At 35.6% G+C, this 19,703-nt stretch overlaps 1 protein-coding gene across 1 annotated transcript in view; it reads left to right on the plus strand.

The window, feature by feature from the left end:
- Positions 1-174: 174 nt before the first annotated feature.
- chek2 (checkpoint kinase 2) overlaps positions 175-19,703 on the plus strand; it is a gene marked incomplete at its 3' end in the record, with an annotated part of 23,700 nt that continues 4,171 nt past the window's right edge. The window contains exons 1-10 of the mRNA XM_079815293.1: positions 175-318; positions 1,403-1,668; positions 8,076-8,200; positions 9,043-9,175; positions 9,319-9,409; positions 9,668-9,764; positions 12,494-12,547; positions 12,633-12,697; positions 18,342-18,441; positions 19,669-19,702. Coding sequence (XP_079671419.1) covers positions 1,416-1,668; positions 8,076-8,200; positions 9,043-9,175; positions 9,319-9,409; positions 9,668-9,764; positions 12,494-12,547; positions 12,633-12,697; positions 18,342-18,441; positions 19,669-19,702 — 952 coding nt within the window. The 5' untranslated portion in view covers positions 175-318; positions 1,403-1,415. The remainder of the gene's footprint in view (positions 319-1,402; positions 1,669-8,075; positions 8,201-9,042; positions 9,176-9,318; positions 9,410-9,667; positions 9,765-12,493; positions 12,548-12,632; positions 12,698-18,341; positions 18,442-19,668; position 19,703) is intronic.

Here is a 19,703-nt window from a genome sequence, read left to right on the forward strand (position 1 = left end):
ATATTTTCATTAATCATCTTTCTGAATTGGATCTATTCTGAATTACATTATCATTTATCATTCTGAATTTGATCTATTCTGAATTACTAGCCTACTCTTGTATGTGTTCTTTATTTTAATCAAAGGGAATGTTGACATGTTTTATAAACTACATTTCCCGTGAGCCTTCACTCTCGTTTCTGATTGGCTGAAAGATGTTATGGGAAGTTCATGGATGGAAGTGAGTGGCTTTTCCCGGCAGATTTGATGAGCAGCTCACGCGGCCTGCATAACAGACTTCTGCAACTTTGATACTTTTAATAAGAGGACTTGATTAAGGTATGCATTATGATAAGAAATGAAAAAACACCATTAGATCAACTGACGGACATGCGGATGCTCTATCAATGAATATTTTTGCTGAAAATAAGCAACAGTCCTTTTCCTCTTTCGCTCGTGCGTCAGCTCTGTCATAAAATGATGCACATTTGAACCAGGAAAAGTAACTAAAGTGACTTTTCCGCAGTAAATACACAAGTCTTGTTTTATTTACTTGTCTCATTAATTTGATTCCTTACCAAGTGATTGCATTAGTGTCGGTGGTGCATGATAGTCCGACCTAAACACTTAGGTTCAGAAATTGAACTTTGAAAGGTCACGTGATGTAAAAGCAGTTAATTTCCTTCAAAGCACATCATTAATGCACATCTGTCAATAATCTGTCAATCATTTCGCCTTGATAAAATCCCAGGGTACTCCCATGCATTCTAAGAGAAAACGTTGTTATAATTAAAATGTAAAGAGAAAGGCAATGTATGAGAGACATTATTTGCAGAGAAATTAATTGGAATTTTATTTGGAGCCAATTTTTAAGTTCTCAGTGAAATTGTCACTTGTAAAATGCGCACTTTCACTTTTGGGTTTTATGGAAGGCTTATTAATTGCCAAAATGTGCAATTGAAAAGTGTGATATGATGCTTTGAACATCTTAAAAGTCCTCTAGTAAATGGGATTAGTGTAGGTTAAAAGTGTGCTTGTTTGACGTTCTTTGTACGAACTGTTACAACTAGAATATAAAACATAAAATATGAGACTTAAAAAAACTTCTCAAGCTTTTGAACCACTGCAAAATGACTTGGATATGTTCAAAATAGCACACTAGTATAGTTTAGTACATATCTGTCATAGGATACCTGGAAATATCAGGACATTTTAAAAGCATAATACTAGGCCTAAAAAAAATCACAATTTCTAAAGTGATTTTTATGATTAGATAGAATTGTTTGTGCTCATGTCATTCTTTTAAACACACTGTTGACGACAACAATGCAACGTGCATATTCAAAAGTTTAGTTTTTTAATCATACTCTTCATTTGAGTTTAAGACTGACATTTTGTTCATTTTTGTGATCTGTTCTTTCAGAGTGAAAATCATCATGTCTGATGAAGCTGGACCCAGTGGTCAATCCCAGAGCCAGTCCCAAACACAAACCCAATCCCAACCTGGATCCAGCTCCTCATCCGGCCCAACATCGTCAAGCCAGGGCTCTTCCTCAGGATCGGGAACTCTAAGTTCTGTGGATACATTACCTGTGCAAGAACTCCAGTCTATTCCTGAAGACCAGGAGGAAGACCAGCCTCTGGTGTGGGGCCGGATCATTCCCCTGGTCAATGGATTCAATGTGCTCAGTTAAGTGTATCGTCTTCCTCACTTGAAGAAATAATTAGTGATTGACCGATATTGATTTTGTAGAACGATACTGATACATTTTTGTTTTATGTGCCCGATAACCGATATACAAAACCGATATTTATTTACTGTTATTCTTCTGTTTTTGACACGATTACAACACCACTGAACTGAACAAACCATTTTATAGAGGCATGTAAAATAACCCGTCAAATCCTGAATAAACTAGCTCGATTTCAGGCATTTATGTAACATCTAATTTGTGTATTAATGACTTATGTTAAATAAAGTTTACTAATTACAGCAAAGCAGGCAAGTATACTTTACCTGTGCACGCCGTTGTCTCGTCTCCCCACGTCTCTCCTCAGATGTGCTGTAATGGCAATCCTGCGAGCAATTCTCAAAACACCCACAAGATGGCGCCGTTTATCGGTAAATCCGATATTACAAAACCGATATCCGATTATGGTAAAATGCTTAAATATCGGGGGAAAATATCGGTAAATCGATATATCGGTCGATCACTAGAAATAATGTGAGTATCATATTTAGTTTTAGTTTTTAGTATTTAGTTTATATTAAGTGTTTTTGGGAAGAACAGGAGTGGTATCAATAACTAATTGCAACGTTTTATCTTGTTATATTGACATTTATAATTGCAAGATGTTTTTCTCTGAATTCTGACTCGCAAAATTAATGTTAACCTATGATGTCTGATAACTTTACATTATTATGCTTCATTAAAGCTGCTGTCCGTAACTTTTTTGGTGTTCAAGATTTACAAAAATGATATAATGAGAATGTACAACATGAATCCATTTTCCAAACCGTGTTTTTGTCTTACCCTGAATCATTGTGGTACACTTATAATAAGGGTTTATATTGGGACTATTTCAGGCCAGACTGGTAGGATCCGCTGCGGAGGAGCACAGTCCCTGCGTGACTCGCCATAGACATAAACAGAGAGAAGTAGCTCCTGCTGCAATGTTCTTCCGCAAGACTTATGCAGTTCTGTTTATTAACCGCTAGAGCGTTGAAAGTTACGGACTGCAGCTTTAAATTAGCGATTAACTGTGAAATTATTACAATATAAAAAATATTAAAAACTTTAATGTTTAATGCGATTAATCACAATTAATTACAGAAAAATGATTGATTAATTAATTTTTTTAATTGATTGGCTGCACTAGTTTTTGTTTTTTTGTCTGTTTCTGCCGCAGTGATTGTGACTTTATCTCACAGGTCTGTTCTGTTTGTTTGTTTTTTTCTTTTTATCTCTTTAAGTTTATTTCTCAAATTTAATTTGGAATTTTTTTTTTCTAAGAATTGCGAGTTAAAGGGATAGTTCACCCAAAAGTGAAAATTACCCAACGATTTACTCCCTCTAGTCATCCTAGGTGTATATGATGTTCTACTTTCACTCCGATTGTATTTGTCTGAAAGAAGAATGTCATATACACCTAGGAGGGCGGTGTCCAAAGTCCGTGGGCCAAATGCGGCCCAGGGATGAATTTCAAATGGCCCGCAGCTTGTCTATTAAAATATATTATATGTGGCCCTCCACGCATAATTTACAAATCGTGCAGTTTCACAATGTCAACACAAGGTGGCAGTACTAGACTTTAGGCCAGGGAAGCATTAACGCGCCATAAGCGGAACAAAATGACGCTACTTGTGCGCAGCTCAACTGGCGAGCTCTGACTCTGAACAAATCGAACAAATGTGTTTACTTTATCACGCAGTTTACTTGAGTGTTTCGATCACGCGACCACTGAACAGCCCCTGAGAAGTGTTCGAGTTCGACGCTGGTACGAGCTGCAAATCTCCAGGTGATTTGACTTAGTTTAAAGCCAGTTGAAACAGCGCTGACTTAATCAACTAGCCTGGCTCCTCCCTCCTACGTACTTCCGCTCAATTTTTATTTTTCTTCAGTACTCCGTCTGGGACTGCGGTATAGTCTTAGGTTTTCTCCGAACAAATTTTGACCGGTCCAATCAGCGAACAGAGGGAGTGACTGAGAACGATGACGTTGATGTCGTGCGCTAGTTTGAGTTGTAGTTCAGTAATGGCGGCGGAGAAAAGATGCGAGCGAAGCCATTCATTCCATTGTGGCACCGCTGCCGAATATCCAGAAGTTAAAGCCGGAGCAAGAACAATCTTTGCTGAGTTTTGTTGGTGGCCGTGATGTTGTGTCCCGGGAAAAGTTAGATTTTCCAGCTGGAAAGGAGTTTGCTGAAGCCCCGGTAATTGTTTCTTGTGCGGTCGGAAGGTATTGTCATCATTTACAGGGGCAAGTCAGTGATTTTATTGCCGTCCGTCTCCCACCACCCACGTAAAAATCCCCAGCCGAATTACTTACTCTTTTAGACAAACACCAAGGTCGTGTGGTCATTTAATTGCTGTCCGAATCCACATCTCTGAGTTTTCAAGAATATATCCTTTCAAAATTCACTGTTTATATCCTTTTTGACCACTGCAGAGCACCGTACCATTGCGCTGTAATTTGGATTTATTTCTAGACTTGTATTTCTTTAAATGCTGGCAAGTGTTTCCAAGAGCAATATATTTCATCACCGCTCAAAAAATAAAAGAAGAAAAGCACGTAAACATTTGAATTGGGCTGTCATACCAAGCATATGATATTTTATATACAGCAATCATGTTATGGACCACGTGAGCAGCGCCTTCCCAATCACAAAACTCTCCCCTCCATCGTGAATAAATCACAATCCGAATGCACAAGGTTTTATCACTGAGGTGGTGTGCACGTTTATTTTTACTGATTTTCATGTGAGAAATAAAGGCGAACGGCGCATGACATGCATCACGACCAAACGTTAGCGATTGGTTATGGCAGATCCAGAGTGGCTCTTGGCAGATCCAATACTTTTAAACTTCAACAGAGGACCCGCCTTCAAGGAAGTAAACGCTTGTCAATGGAGAGTGGCCAGACTCTACACATGAAATGTACGAGAGTCTGGTAGGACCAGGCTATTAATCAACAACACTAACGTGCAAATCAGGAGAAACACTGAGCCGATTCAGTTCAAATACTTTTCAAACAACAATTCACCAACATTTATCATGGGTTTACTGTGGTAACACTACCTGTAACCGGGGTAATTTGTCAGAAATGTAGGTTAATATTTCATTTTATATAATAAATAAACCATAAAGGCCAAATTGCTCACTATTTTTGTTTTGTTATTTGTATTTTTATAGCCCATTCTAGATATAGAACTAATATTTTTAGTTCTATAAAAATGCTCTTACTTAGTATTTGTGTCTTGTTTCTACAACCCCAAATCAGAAAAAGTTGGGACAGTATGGAAAACGCAAATAAAAAAAACTTTGACTTGTATTTCATTGCAGACAATATGAACAAAAAATATTTCATGTTTTGTCTGGTCAACTTCATGTCATTTGTAAATATGCATCCTTTCCTGTCATTCAGACCTGCAACACATTTTTAAAAAAGTTGGGACAGTAAAGCATTTACCACTTTGTAATGTTGCCATTCCTTTTCAAAACACTTAAAAGACGTTTAGGGACTGAAAACACCAAGTGATGAAGTGTTTCAGGTGTAATTTTGTCCCATTCTTCCTGCAAACAAGTCTTAAGGTGGGAAACAGTACGGGGTCTTCGTTGTCGCATTTTGCCCTTTTTTTCTTCCTCCGCAGCCAGGACTTTGTAATGTGTGCAGAATGTGGTTTTGCATTGTCTTGTTGAAATATGCATGGACGTCCCTGGAAAAGATGTCTTCTTGAAGGCAGCATATTATGCTCCAAAATCTCTATGTACTTTTCAGCATTAATGGTGCCTTCACAGATGTGCAAGTTACCTTTGCCAAGGGCACCGACACAACCCCATACCATGACAGACCCTGGCTTTTGGATTTGTTGCTGGTAACAGTCTGGATGATCCTTTTCTTCTTTAGTCCGGAGCACACGGCGTCCATTACTCCCCAAAAATACCTGAAATACTGATTCATCTGACCATAGTACATGTTTCCACTGTGTGATGGTCCATCCCAGATGCCTCCGAGCCCAGAGAAGTCGACGGCGCTTCTGGACACTGTTAACATAGGGCTTCATATTGGCACAGTACAGTTTTAACTGGCATTTGGGGATGTAACTACGTATTGTGGTACTTGACAAAGGTTTGCCAAAGTAGTCCTGAGCCCATGTGGTGATATCGCTTATAGATGAATGACGATTCTTTATGCAGTGCCGCCTGAGGGATCGGAGATCACGGTTGTTCAGCTTAGGCTTGCGCCCTTGTCCTTTACGCACTGAAATTCCTCCAGATTCCTTGAATCTTTTAATTATGTTATGCACTGTTGAATGTGAAATATCCAAATCTCTTCCTATCTTTCTTTGAGGAACATTGTTTTTAAACATTTCAATAATTTTCTCACGTATTTGTTGGCAAACTGGCGATCCTCGGCCCATCTTTGCTCCTGAAGGATTAGACCTTTCTTGGATGCTGCTTTTGTACCAAATCATAATTACAATCACCTGTTGACATCACCTGTTTCAAATCACATCATTATTTAACCATTTTACCTCATTACTAGCCCTAAATTGCTCCTGTCCCAACTTTTTTTGAAATGTGTTGCAGGTCTGAATGACAGGAAAGGATGCATATTTACAAATGACATGAAGTTGACCAGACAAAACATGAAATATTTTGTGTTCATATTGAGTCAAAGTAAATTTAGATATCACTTCTTCTTTCTTTTTTTTTTGCGTTTTCCATACTGTCCCAACTTTTTCTGATTTGGGGTTGTAGTCTAAATATTTCCAAATAATCTTAAAGCAGCACTAGGTAACTTTTTAACCTTTATAATATATTTTCAAGACTCTTGTGATGATACATCGACTTACAATAGGTTGAATGACACGTCTGCCATAGCCTGACGGGGTCTGTATCGTTTTTAATCGTACTTTTAAACTTCAGGTTTCGGGTAGTAACCCGAGAACAAAAAGAACTACAAAATTCGCCTGCTTTACGGCATATACGTCACTTCCACCACCACCCCCACTTCCTTAAATTCGGACGTGCGAGCCCAACTATCGTTTGTTTGCTGAATGTTATAGTCATGGCCGAAGCAGCACAGAAAAACAAGAAAGCAAAGGTTTTGTCGGAGGAAAGCAAAAAGAGGAAACGAGAAAGTGATCGGATTAAAGGCAGGACGAGGATCAACATTGGGCCAGCGTTTGCTCGTTGGCGTGAGCTGAAGGAGGAGGGGCTACATTCTTGCAAGTGAATACATAAGACGTACAAAATCATATTTTAGGATACCTAACATGTCTGTGATATTTGTTTATTTGTCTTGCCTCAAGCTATAATGCAAATTGATTTTTCAAATTTGCAGATTCATCTATGGTAGCTTGATATTATAATATTGACGATATATGGTTATTAACTACCACTCAAACATTGAATTGAAGTATCATAGATTCTGTAAAACGGTAACCAATAGACTAGGCTACTATAATGACGCTGGCTTGTAAACGTGAGCATCGTGATTATTTGGCGTTTGAAAAAAATAAAACCCATGAAATTATATTCATATGACATGCTGAAACATATGCCACTGTACCTGGGATGAAGACATTTCACACGCGACACAAGCAGAACACCTGCATGTGAACTCCTGCAGTGTTCAGGGCTATCATAGTTGTCATGTCAACAAATGCGATGCATCCCCTGATGTAGAATGACAGAGTTTACGACAGTAGTAGAGGACAATACTGTTTCCCAACTGTAGGGGGACCCCGAGAGCAAAACCTACCTAGTGCTGCTTTAAATCAAGATGCATTTACTAGATAAGTTAAATGACATAAGATATTTTTTTCTTGTTTTCTGGAAAATAAAATGAAATTTAAGTTTGAGTTTTTGCTTAAAACAAACAAAATGATCTGCCAATTGGGTAAGAAAAGTAATCTTGTTTCTCTTTGCATTCTTGTTTCTGTCCCAAAATAAATATTGTATGTCATTTTCATTAGTAAAAGCATCTTGATTTAAGAATTTTTAGATATTTGGACTGGAAAAAAGACAGAAATACCAAGTAAGAAAAGCATTTTTTTGCAGTGTGGTTTTACCTCTGGTGATCTAAATAGAGCTCTTGTTAATTTAAATAAGAATAGAGTTCTACCTCATTAATAATATTTACATTTCACCCATTAAAACTTTTTGGTTGATTTGGTTGAAAGTTTTACAGATATTGTTAAAAATATACTTTCGTAATATTTTTTTATTTTTATTTAGGTTTTGTAAGTTAAAGTTTTTTATCAGTTATTTATATTTTATTTCAGCTTTATTTCAATTAGTGAAATGGATTTTTAATAGTTGTAATTAACAATAACAACTGAATATGGTGTCTTTTTTATATATTTTCCAGATTGTACAGAAAACCAGTATAGCTTTGGAAGGGATAGAGGATGTGATTATACTTTCTCCAACACCTTTTTAAAAAAGTCAACACATTTCAACACATACAGCAAGACACACTTTAGGATTTTTAAGGTAAGACCAACACTGAGAAGCTATTCAACTTGTTTTCATCAAAGAATCTGTACTTCAAAGGTTGATGCAGAATATTCTTAAATTATTCAAGTCTTTTTTCCCCATTAAAAAAGACCAACAGTGCTGGGTAGTAACTGATTCCAAAAATGATACTTGTGAATGTGATCTCATAATCAGATTATAGTTACATATTTGTTGATAACATGATTACTTTATATTCACAAAATGGCAGTAAAGTATTCATAATTCATTGATCCTTTCTAAAATAGCCTATTGCTTATACATGTTCATAAATGATATACTTACACAGAAAATTGAGAAGCCACTTTTTGTTTTATTTAGGAAAAAAGCAAAAAAAAAATTAAAATATTTGTATTACCTGAATGAATTATTAATAATAAATAATTATAACTTAATTCATTATTACCTTTTCATTAACTTGTTGTTTTCTTGATGATTTATTTTTAATTTGTATATCAATATGGTACAAGATTATCCTATTCAAAATGTGATAAACACACTAGGTCAAAAGTAATCTAAAAGAAATCAGATTATATTACCTAAAATGTGTAATGTAATAGACTATTTTACTAACTACAGGTTTGATCATGTAAATTGTGTTCAGGAATGGACTATAATTTGTAAGTAATCTACCCAGCACTGCTGGCCAATTGAGTCAAATATTACTTGCTTTATATCTCTGTAACTTCCCTGTTATGGGACAATTTCACTTGCTGAAGAAATGAATCATAGCTGTAAATAGTGCATTTCTACGATGGAGTCAGATGTCAGTCAGCACAACATAAATAACTACGCATTATTTTACTTTTCTGCTGTTTCAGGATGAGAGCCTGGTCTACCTCGAGGACCTCAGCGGTAACGGCACGTGGGTGGACGATGAGAAACTAGGACAGGGGAAGCAACGACTTCTTAGCAATAACTCCGTTATTGCCCTTGCAGAACAAAAACATCAAGGTTCATCATTTTGGTGAACTTTCTTCAGGAGTTTATGAAAGTGATGATTATCATATGTACATAAGGAAAGCATGTAGTGACCAGGGACTGTCAATGTCTAAAAAATGTATAGATATGACTCTTTCTTTTTTTTCTTTCCACAGTTTTTATGTTCATAGATAAGATGGGGGACGATCAACCAAACCTTCCTTTAGAGTTCAGCAGAAAATACCATATTGCACGAAAGATTGGAACGTAAGTGTAAAAAATTTTTTATAAACCTTTGAAATATCATGAACTGATTTTTTGATGATAGTAGAGTCACAATACTGTTTTAGTTGATTATTGCATACATTAGTTTTTTTGTAGTTTGTTGTACTTATAAAAGCCTCTGCAGGCCTTAATGCTCAGTTCAGTTATGATTTATTGCTCAGATCACGTAATTTTTTTAATGTGGCCAGTATCAGGTTTCGAATATCAGTCTGAACGTAGTCGATTTGTGTTTTCTGACAGAGGCGTCTGTGGTGAAGTGAAGCTCGCCATTGAGAAAGAAACCTGCAAAAAAGTTGCACTGAAAACTATAAACAAACATGACTTCCCATCAATAGGGGTAAGAAAACTGTGATGGCAAGTGAACATTATTTGAATAGTGCTTTTCACAATACACGTTGTTTCAGAGCAAATGTACAGAAATTCATATTTTTTACGTTTATATTCCACATTGGGCCCTTTCACACCTACCTTGTTTGGTCCGGATTTTCTGACTTTTCAGTTTGATCCGAATCAAAATTACAGGTGTGAAACCTCCCCCGTACCACGGTCCGGACCAAACAGACTAAATTTGGTCAGACGAAAAGAGGTAGTCTCGGTCCGGATCAAACTGAACAAAAGTTTGGTTCGTTTTTAGTGTGAAAGCTTTTTCTGTATGGTTCGGACTTTCAGACCATTAATAGGAAGTTACTGTTTATGTTTAAATATTATAATGTTATTTTAAAATTTCATCTAGGCTATATTGATTATGAAAAGTGCAAAGATGCGCAATATGTCAGAAGACAGAAGGTCAGAAATGAAATGATTGTTTTGTAGAAAGCCTTTCTTTAAAGTGAATTTCGTTTTGTATAAATTGTATCTTAATTTTAATTAGAGATGCACCGATTGATCGGCCAGGGATCGGATTTGGTCGATTTTCTGCATGATCGGCCCTGATCGGTGATCGGCTGATCAGTCTCACGTGTCTCCGATTTTGAGCCGATCCATCTAAATGCGGCTGTGAGCACGAGCGCGGCTGCTACATTGACGTCACAGCCACATGCAAACACTAGAAGACACTAATTATGCCATTTGTAAAACTTGTAAGGTTAAAATAAACCGCGGGGAACCACCAGGAATGCGCACAACACGACAAACCTAATTAGACACTTAAAACTCCATCACCCCGCGGAACATGCCCAGTTTGAAGAAGATAACGTTAGTAAAGGTAAAACGGCTAAAGCTGGCCAGAGCTCAGAGCCAGCCACAGGTCAGCAGCCGCTCCTATATTTCCTTGGTATAAGCAGCGAAAAGACCAGAGCAATTGCAAAGAAATGATGGACTTCATGGCGCTGGATGACCAGCCGAACGCATAAACTGTCACTTCATGAGAATTTACCGTTTCATTTGAGAAAACTGTCATATCATGAACACAGACACTCTAGGCCAACGGCAACCCGTCACAATAAAAGTTTGGTTTAAAAAAAATAAAATTGACATAATATACTAGGCTACTGTTGTATCCTACAGTAGATTTAGCGCTGGCTCCATGTAATAATAATACGTCTCTACTACTAATAATCATTATGCTTAAATTAGTTGATTATTTTTCACTTTTTTTATAAACAATGTTTACTTTTAAACAGCATACAGCCTTTAAATGTTTATGTATTATTTACTTATAATGATTATCATCATAAATAATAAACTTAATACATTTAATTAAAAAAAATGTAAATGGTTAAATAAAATAAAAAAAATATATATAAAAAACATTTAGCTGTGGTACTGAAATTGGTACCGAGTACCGTAAAATTTTTATGGTATTGGTACCGACTACTGGAATTTTGGTACCGTGACATCCCTAGCTGGCAACATTTATTCCCCAATTACTGAACTATTATTTGGAGGAGTATTGTTCACTTCAGGTTTGTTCATTCATAGGATCTTTTGACTTTTGTAAGACAAGTAAAAAAGAGAAAAAGGTCAATTTATAATGTTTTGTTTCATAAAGCAACTGATTTTCAGTTATTTGTTATTTCTACTTCTTTCCAGGCACAGAACACTTATTTTTTTGAGAGTTGTTTAAGTGAGAGAACATCCTGTTGTAATGTTTAATAATTTATTTTAGAATAAAAATAAAATTTTACTTTGAAGAAAAAGTGGATTTTTGTTTGTATATGCTGTCATTTATAGTTCTTAGAAAGAAAATCGGAATCGGCACAAATCGGTATCGGCCGATCTCATTAACAAAAAAATCGGAATTTCTGAATCGGTCAAGAAAACTGCAATCGGTGCATCTCTAATTTTAATCAAGGTTTCATCAGCCAATTGCCTGGATTTAATAAATAAGAAGCAAATAGGCTGTAGCAGACAACAATCGTGACATGGAGGCGCCGGAGCGATCACTTGCATTGCTCTTGAACATGTCTCATGAATAAACCGAAACTCAGCATAGGCTACTTGCCTCACAGACATGAGAAAAATGTGTATAGAAAGCTTGAAATGTCCACTTTTAAAAGAAACGATCCGAAACGAAAAGAAATAGTCAAGCAATGCGCACTGTTCACTAGTGGCAACGATATAGCTTGGATTAGCCAGTTCATTCATTGACAAGTTACCCGCCAAATTGAAAACACGCTGACGTCAGACGCACGTCCGTTTACAAACCAATCAATGTCAAGATGCAGCCCACATACGTAGATGATGACGACAGGACGCAAACATGTCATGTAAAGTTATTTAGTGCGCTCGCATAATTGCAATGTGAAACCAAACCAAAACTAACCGAATATATATAAAATGTATCACAACTTCGGTTCCGACCTTGGTGCGGACTTTCAGGGTTGAAAACGCCCAATAGTTTAGTACTGGGTGAGATTATCACCACTAATATTCATGTGTGTGACTGAAGCCTCTTACACTTATCAAGCCTGATTCAGTAATATTGGTATTGTGAGAATCCTATTTCAACTATTAGGTTATATGTATCCATGATTAAAAAGATGGTTTAAGATTTTTGTCGTACACACTTATGTTTAAGTTTACTCATACCTGATTGATATTTAATGTTCTGTTTGCATTTCACAGACGGCCACACGGAATGCCGAACGGGAAATTGAAATTTTAAAGAAAATTGATCATGTAAGTCATGAATGAGTCTTTTAAATGTTTCAGAGCTATGGGTGGAAAGTCTCGTTCATATATCATTTTTGTTCTCCCCCTGCAGCCGTGCCTGATCAAGACAGAAGATTTCTACCAGACAGAAGATTCCTACTACATTGTTTTGGAGTAGTAAGTCCTTGTGGTGTTTTATTATGGAATAGTTAGGGACATGAACTCACAGGTAGAGTTTACTTGAGTACAAAGAACTTCTACCTGTATTTTATATGCCGGCATTTTAATGCCATTAATAACCGAGCGCACAACTGATGCTTGCTCGCGCAGTAAATCACTCCAGCGAGAGAATAACAGATTTGCACGCGAGGAAACAGCAGCCCGCGAGCTCCTTTTAAACCCGCGCGCGCGCATGAAATCTCCTCAGCGCGCAAATCAAGCCCTTGCGAGCTTGGACACGACTCGCACCACGCGCGCCATCATTCCCCACACTCGCGCTCAAGCTTCTATTTTGCTCGCGTGAAAACTTTTTATTTTTGTCAGTCGTGGGGCGGGACTTTACTTATTTCATTGTAACCTGAAATATCATTGGTCAATCCCGTTTTTCCGGAAGTCAGTTGTGAATGGACGCCTTTTGTAAAACATGCAAAAGACATGGCTTCATCGATGGACCAGATGCAAGAGAGTTAAACTTTATTTACTGACTGATTGCATTATTAATATAATATGTCCTTAAAGGTCCCCTTCTTCGCGATTCCATTGTTCAAACTTTAGTTAGTGTGTAATGTTGCTGTTAGAGCATAAATAATACCTGTAAAATTATAAAGCTCAAAGTTCAATGCCAAGCGAGATATTTTATTTAACAGAAGTTCCCTTTCAAAGCCTACAGCGAACGGCTGGCTTGGACTACATCCTGGTACTTCCTTCTTTAATTACGTCAGTAGAGCAGTAGAACAGACTAACCTCCGCCCACAAAGAAACGCGAAAAAGGGGGCGCGGTCTTGTTGCTGTCCCACGTGGAGAAGCGGACGGTCGCGTGGAGAAAAGGAACTGTTGCTTTGAGTGTGTTTATCGCCATGTCATCGAGACGCTGTTATTTTCATCCAGGAGTCAAATCACCTTTGTTTGGCTTTCCCAGGGACGCTGTAGAGATTATTGAACGCATACATCTCTCCGTTAAGAGGCGTGACCTTTCCAACGTGCGCTAAGCTGCTGTCAAATTACAACACAGGAACCGCTTTCACGTGAGCTAAGCTGTGGTCGAATCACAGCACAGGAACCGCTTGCACAATCAGAACTCGTTACGTGTTTCTGAAAGAGGGACTTTATAGAACAAGGAAATCACCAGCCATTTTTAGGACAGTGGAAACAGCGGTATACAGATGAGTAAATAGTGTGAAAAATACTGTGTTTTTTTACACGCGAAACATGAACACATGTTATATTGCACACTGTAAACACAATCAAAGCTTCAAAAAAACACGAAGAACGGGACCTTTAAAGCTACACTGTGTGATATTTTCCCCCATCTAGTGGTGAAAAGGTATATGACCATCCAGTGAATTTTAGTTTCTGTTCCTCTCTATTCCGATTTCGTTTTAACTCCTACGGTGGCCGATTTAGTCCAAGATTAACATGGCTTCCAGTTCGACCTCGTCCACATTCGACACAGTGCCTGTGGGATATTCTGTGCGCAGTGGGATGGTTGGAACTCAACTGGCCTAATTATTCGGCTAGAAAGAACTGCAGCTAATCCAGAGTGAACTTTGATGATAGTAATGTTTATTCAGTCATCCAATTGCAAGGCATAAACAGGTTTGCATGGATATGTACATAAATGTGGTTTCTGTGAGAACAAATAAGGATGGTAAATATACATACACAGTTAAGAACTGTATAACTATACTTATAAGTAACATTTGTATAATGTAACCGTAAACCAAAGCTTATTGTACCATATATAGGCGCTAAATGCAGCTGCATTAAAAGGAGCGGAGCTGCCGCTGCTAACAAGCGGTGTCGGATTACAAAAGTGTGTGCGCAGGTTTAGCTCTGTATAACAAGTGTTAATATGCCGATCAGACCTGATACATATTTCCATCAACATACATTACAAGCAAATATTTTCTATAAACGAATAAACATTGTTGATAACAAAATAACTGAATGATTATTCAAATAGATGAGCATTACGCTATTGTATGTTGACACAAAAATACTTCTGAGGTGACATCAACTGAATTACGCAATGACACACTCTGAAACACATCCACAATAACTATTATTACTTACGGAGTTATTAACGCACAGAAATACCACACAAGGAAAAACAGACTTTTGAGGAATAAACAAGTCAGGAAAACTCTGTATAACTCTGTTACTGGACGCTGCTGAGATGAAAACTCTCTGCGCATGCACCAGACAAGTCTGAACAAGTTGACACGCACAGTGTTAAAACCGGTTAAAACGCGAAAGGCGAAGCTTGAATTTACGGGTATGTCCCTCTTTGGCTAATGTACTTTCAAGATGGAGGGGCAACCTGGCGACCACCGTTAGATCCCATTACCTTATGTATTTTCAATGGCATATTATAAACTTACGAGAATACTTTATTACTTGAAAGAAGTAAATATACATTAATGAGCACATATTTTTGAAAGAACTAAGTGTTTTTAGCTAAGAATAGAATAAAAAAGTTACACAGTGTAGCTTTAACAGAAACTATATTAACTTTATTTATTATTTTTATGGAGCTGTAGCTACTGGGGTAAATGAGAATACATATTGCTGTAGTTCACCTCTACATTACCTCTATACTTCCACTAAATCTATGTTGTTTACCCAGCTACAATTATATCACTTCAGAAATGTGAAAAGTGTCCATTGAATAGTTTTTTCTCACAATTCTAAGTTTATTTCACAATCTTGACTTTTTTTCTCACAATTCCAAGTTTATATCTCACAATTCTGACTTTTTTCTCACAATTCCAAATTTATTTCACAATTCTGACTTTTTTCTCACAATTCCAAGTGTATATCTCACAATTCTGTCTTTTTTCTGACAATTCCGAGTTGATATTTCACAATTTTGACTTTTCTTCTCACAGTTCCAAGTTTATATCTCACAATTCTGACTTTTTTCCTCATAATTCCGAGTTCATATTTCACAATTTTGACTTTTCTTCTCACAATTCCAAGTTTATTTCACAATTCTGACTTTTTTCTCATAATACCAAGTGTATATCTCACAATTCTGACTTTTTTCTCACAATTCCAAGTTTATTTCACAATTCTGACTTTTCTCACAATTCCAAGTTTATTTCACAATTCTGACTTTTTTCTCACAATTCCAAGTTTATTTCACAATTCTGACTTTTTTCTCACAATTCCAAGTTTATTTCACAATTCTGACTTTTCTCACAATTCCAAGTGTATATCACAATTCTGACTTTTTTCTCATAATTCCAAGTTTATTTCACAATTCTGACTTTTTTCTCACAATTCCAAGTTTATATCTCACAATTCTGACTTTTTCCTCACAATTCCGAGTTGATATTTCACAATTTTGACTTTTTTTCTCACAATTCCAAGTGTATATCACAATTCTGACTTTTTTCTCATAATTCCAAGTTTATTTCACAATTTTTACTTTTTTCTCACAATTCCAAGTTTATATCTCACAATTCTAACTTTTTCTCACAATTCCAAGTTTATATCTCACAATTCTAACTTTTTCTCACAATTCCAAGTTTATATCTCACAATTCTAACTTTTTCTCACAATTCCAAGTTTATTTCACAATTCTGACTTTTTTCTCATAATTCCAAGTTTATTTCACAATTTTGACTTTTTTCTCACAATTCCAAGTTTATATCTCACTATTCTAACTTTTTCTCACAATTCCAAGTTTATATCTCACAATTCTGACTTTTTCCTCACAATTCCGAGTTGATATTTCACAATTTTGACTTTTTTTCTCACAATTCCAAGTGTATATCACAATTCTGACTTTTTTCTCATAATTCCAAGTTTATTTCACAATTTTGACTTTTTTCTCACAATTCCAAGTTTATATCTCACAATTCTAACTTTTTCTCACAATTCCAAGTTTATATATCACAATTCTAACTTTTTCTCACAATTCCAAGTTTATTTCACAATTCTGACTTTTTTCTCATAATTCCAAGTTTATATCTCACAATTCTAACTTTTTCTCACAATTCCAAGTTTATATCTCACAATTCTAACTTTTTCTCACAATTCCAAGTTTATATCTCACAATTCTGACTTTTTCCTCACAATTCCGAGTTGATATTTCACAATTTTGACTTTTTTTCTCACAATTCCAAGTGTATATCACAATTCTGACTTTTTTCTCATAATTCCAAGTTTATTTCACAATTTTGACTTTTTTCTCACAATTCCAAGTTTATATCTCACAATTCTAACTTTTTCTCACAATTCCAAGTTTATATATCACAATTCTAACTTTTTCTCACAATTCCAAGTTTATTTCACAATTTTGACTTTTTTCTCACAATTCCAAGTTTATATCTCACAATTCTAACTTTTTCTCACAATTCCAAGTTTATATCTCACAATTCTAACTTTTTCTCACAATTCCAAGTTTATTTCACAATTCTGACTTTTTTCTCATAATTCCAAGTTTATTTCACAATTTTGACTTTTTTCTCACAATTCCAAGTTTATATCTCACTATTCTAACTTTTTCTCACAATTCCAAGTTTATATCTCACAATTCTAACTTTTTCTCACAATTCCAAGTTTATATCTCACAATTCTAACTTTTTCTCACAATTCCAAGTTTATTTCACAATTCTGACTTTTTTCTCATAATTCCAAGTTTATTTCACAATTTTGACTTTTTTTCTCACAATTCCAAGTTTATATCTCACTATTCTAACTTTTTCTCACAATTCCAAGTTTATATATCACAATTCTAACTTTTTCTCACAATTCCGAGTTGATATTTCACAATTCTAACTTTTTTTCTCACAATTCCAAGTTTATATCTCACAATTCTAACTTTTTCTCACAATTCCGAGTTGATATTTCACAATTTTGACTTTTTTTCTCACAATTCCGAGTTGATATTTCACAATTCTGACTTTTTTCTCACAATTCCGAGTTTATATCTCACAATTCTGACTATTTTCTTGCAATTGTGAGTTTATATCTTACAATTTTTACAGTTTTGTGAGTTATTTCTCACAATTCAGATTTCTTTTTTCTTTTAAGATATAAACATAATTGCGAGTTATATATCTGAATGATAAAACTAGCAATTCTAAGAAAAAAAAGTCGGAATTGCGAGAGATGTCTGCGCCGATGGCCTAGTGGGCAGCGTGCCAATGTTATAGCCCCTTTGCGCTTCGGGCAACCCGAGTTTGAGTCTCGGCTTGCGGACCTTTCCCGATCATGTCCCCCTCTTTCTTTCCCAGCTCGCTTCCTGTTCACTCTGTACTAGCCTATCATAATAAAGACAAAAATCACCCAAAAAAAATATATCTAAAAAAAAAAAAGATTTGTGAGATATAAAGTCGTAATTAACTTTTTTTTTTTAGCAAGACCTTGAGGCTAATGGTTTTGCTAAATAATCATTATTTGCTTTCTATTTACATAAGTGCATGATTTACTAAGAGATTTTCTATTCTTAAACACCAGATATATCTGTACTCTTTATGTTTGCAGTATAAGCCTGTATCATTTCTGCGCAATTTGTAATTAAGCATGACGGCTAAAAAAAAAAAATCCCATTTGTTTTAGATGAATAATCTCTTTATCTCTGTGCTGTGTATAGTATTGAAGGAGGAGAGCTGTTTGGCAGGATCAAGGCCAAGAAACAACTGGAGGAAGAAATCGCTAAACTCTATTTTTTTCAGATGCTCAGGGCTGTGGAGGTACGTCTTTATGTGAGATGCTTCAAACAGCACCAATCTCTAAAACATTTTTTTTAATAAACCACAATGAACCTGCTCTGCATATCTACAGATGGTTCAAATCAGTCAACTGACCCATGTTGAATGCATAAAGATAACTTTGTAAATGGCAAATGGCAACTAGTCATGAATTGAGAAATCAACCTGTCCTTGATCTTTGATATGTAAGAGGTCATTGTAATATAAAAGCTTAATACAACTTAATATGATAGTCGTGAAGAAAGTGCGATGAAAGTCCACCTCTGCAGAATCATATCAACGCCCACTTCTACATCATCACATTTTTTGACCCTGGCGAGTTAGTGAGATGAGAAGGGAGATACAGGGTTACTGGACAAAAAAATAGCATTACCTTTCAAAAGATCCTAATGCTAGGAGTGTGGTTATTTATTTTCAACAATGTGAATGCCTCAATTGAGAATTATTCGTTTGTTTGGTACATTTCACTGGATTCTTTGACAAATCAGTTGCAATTATTTTTTTGTTTTTTTTATTTTATTGTTTATTGCTGTTTATGTGTCAGTAAATTATATACAGAAAGCGATGCCCTCCTTTATAATCGCTTTTGTGGCTGATAATTGATAAATGTCATTATTATTATTATTATAAATCTCAACTATTTGGTTTAAAAAAGAATGCAAAACAGCATGAAATACTGTATGTAGTAGTTTGTATGTATGAATGTCTGTGACATTATGATAAAGATATAAAAACTTTTTAAAATCCACTATAGTAAAAAAAAAAAAATCACAATTAAAAACAATATTAATTAGGGTTGTTCTGTTAAAGATAACTATTTTTAACTCATCTTACCACCATAATCTGTTGCTATTATTTTTTTAAGTTAGTGCAAGATGATAGCAAAAGTAATTTAAATATTAAATATCTATCAATATTTAATCAATAATCTATCAATAATCTGATATTTTATTAAAAATGTGCATTGTCATCTGATAATCAATGCTGTGTATTCCTTGTAACTAGCATATGTGGTTTTGAGAATGTTTTACATCTCATTACATAACATTTATGCATTGAGCAGACTCTTTTATCCAAAACAACTTACAGTAGAGGAAAATGCTTTGTACAATACCAGGTTTATTAGAAAGCTACACTAGGAAACTACAGCAGAGGTGAAATTGAATGAAAAATGTAGAAAAATAACAAATGTTCCATTTCATCCCCCAGTATCTCCACAATAACGGGATCATTCATCGAGATCT

Source organism: Gobio gobio (assembly GCF_949357685.1).
Source record: "Gobio gobio genome assembly, chromosome: 4".
NCBI classification, from domain to species: Eukaryota; Metazoa; Chordata; class Actinopteri; order Cypriniformes; family Gobionidae; genus Gobio; species Gobio gobio.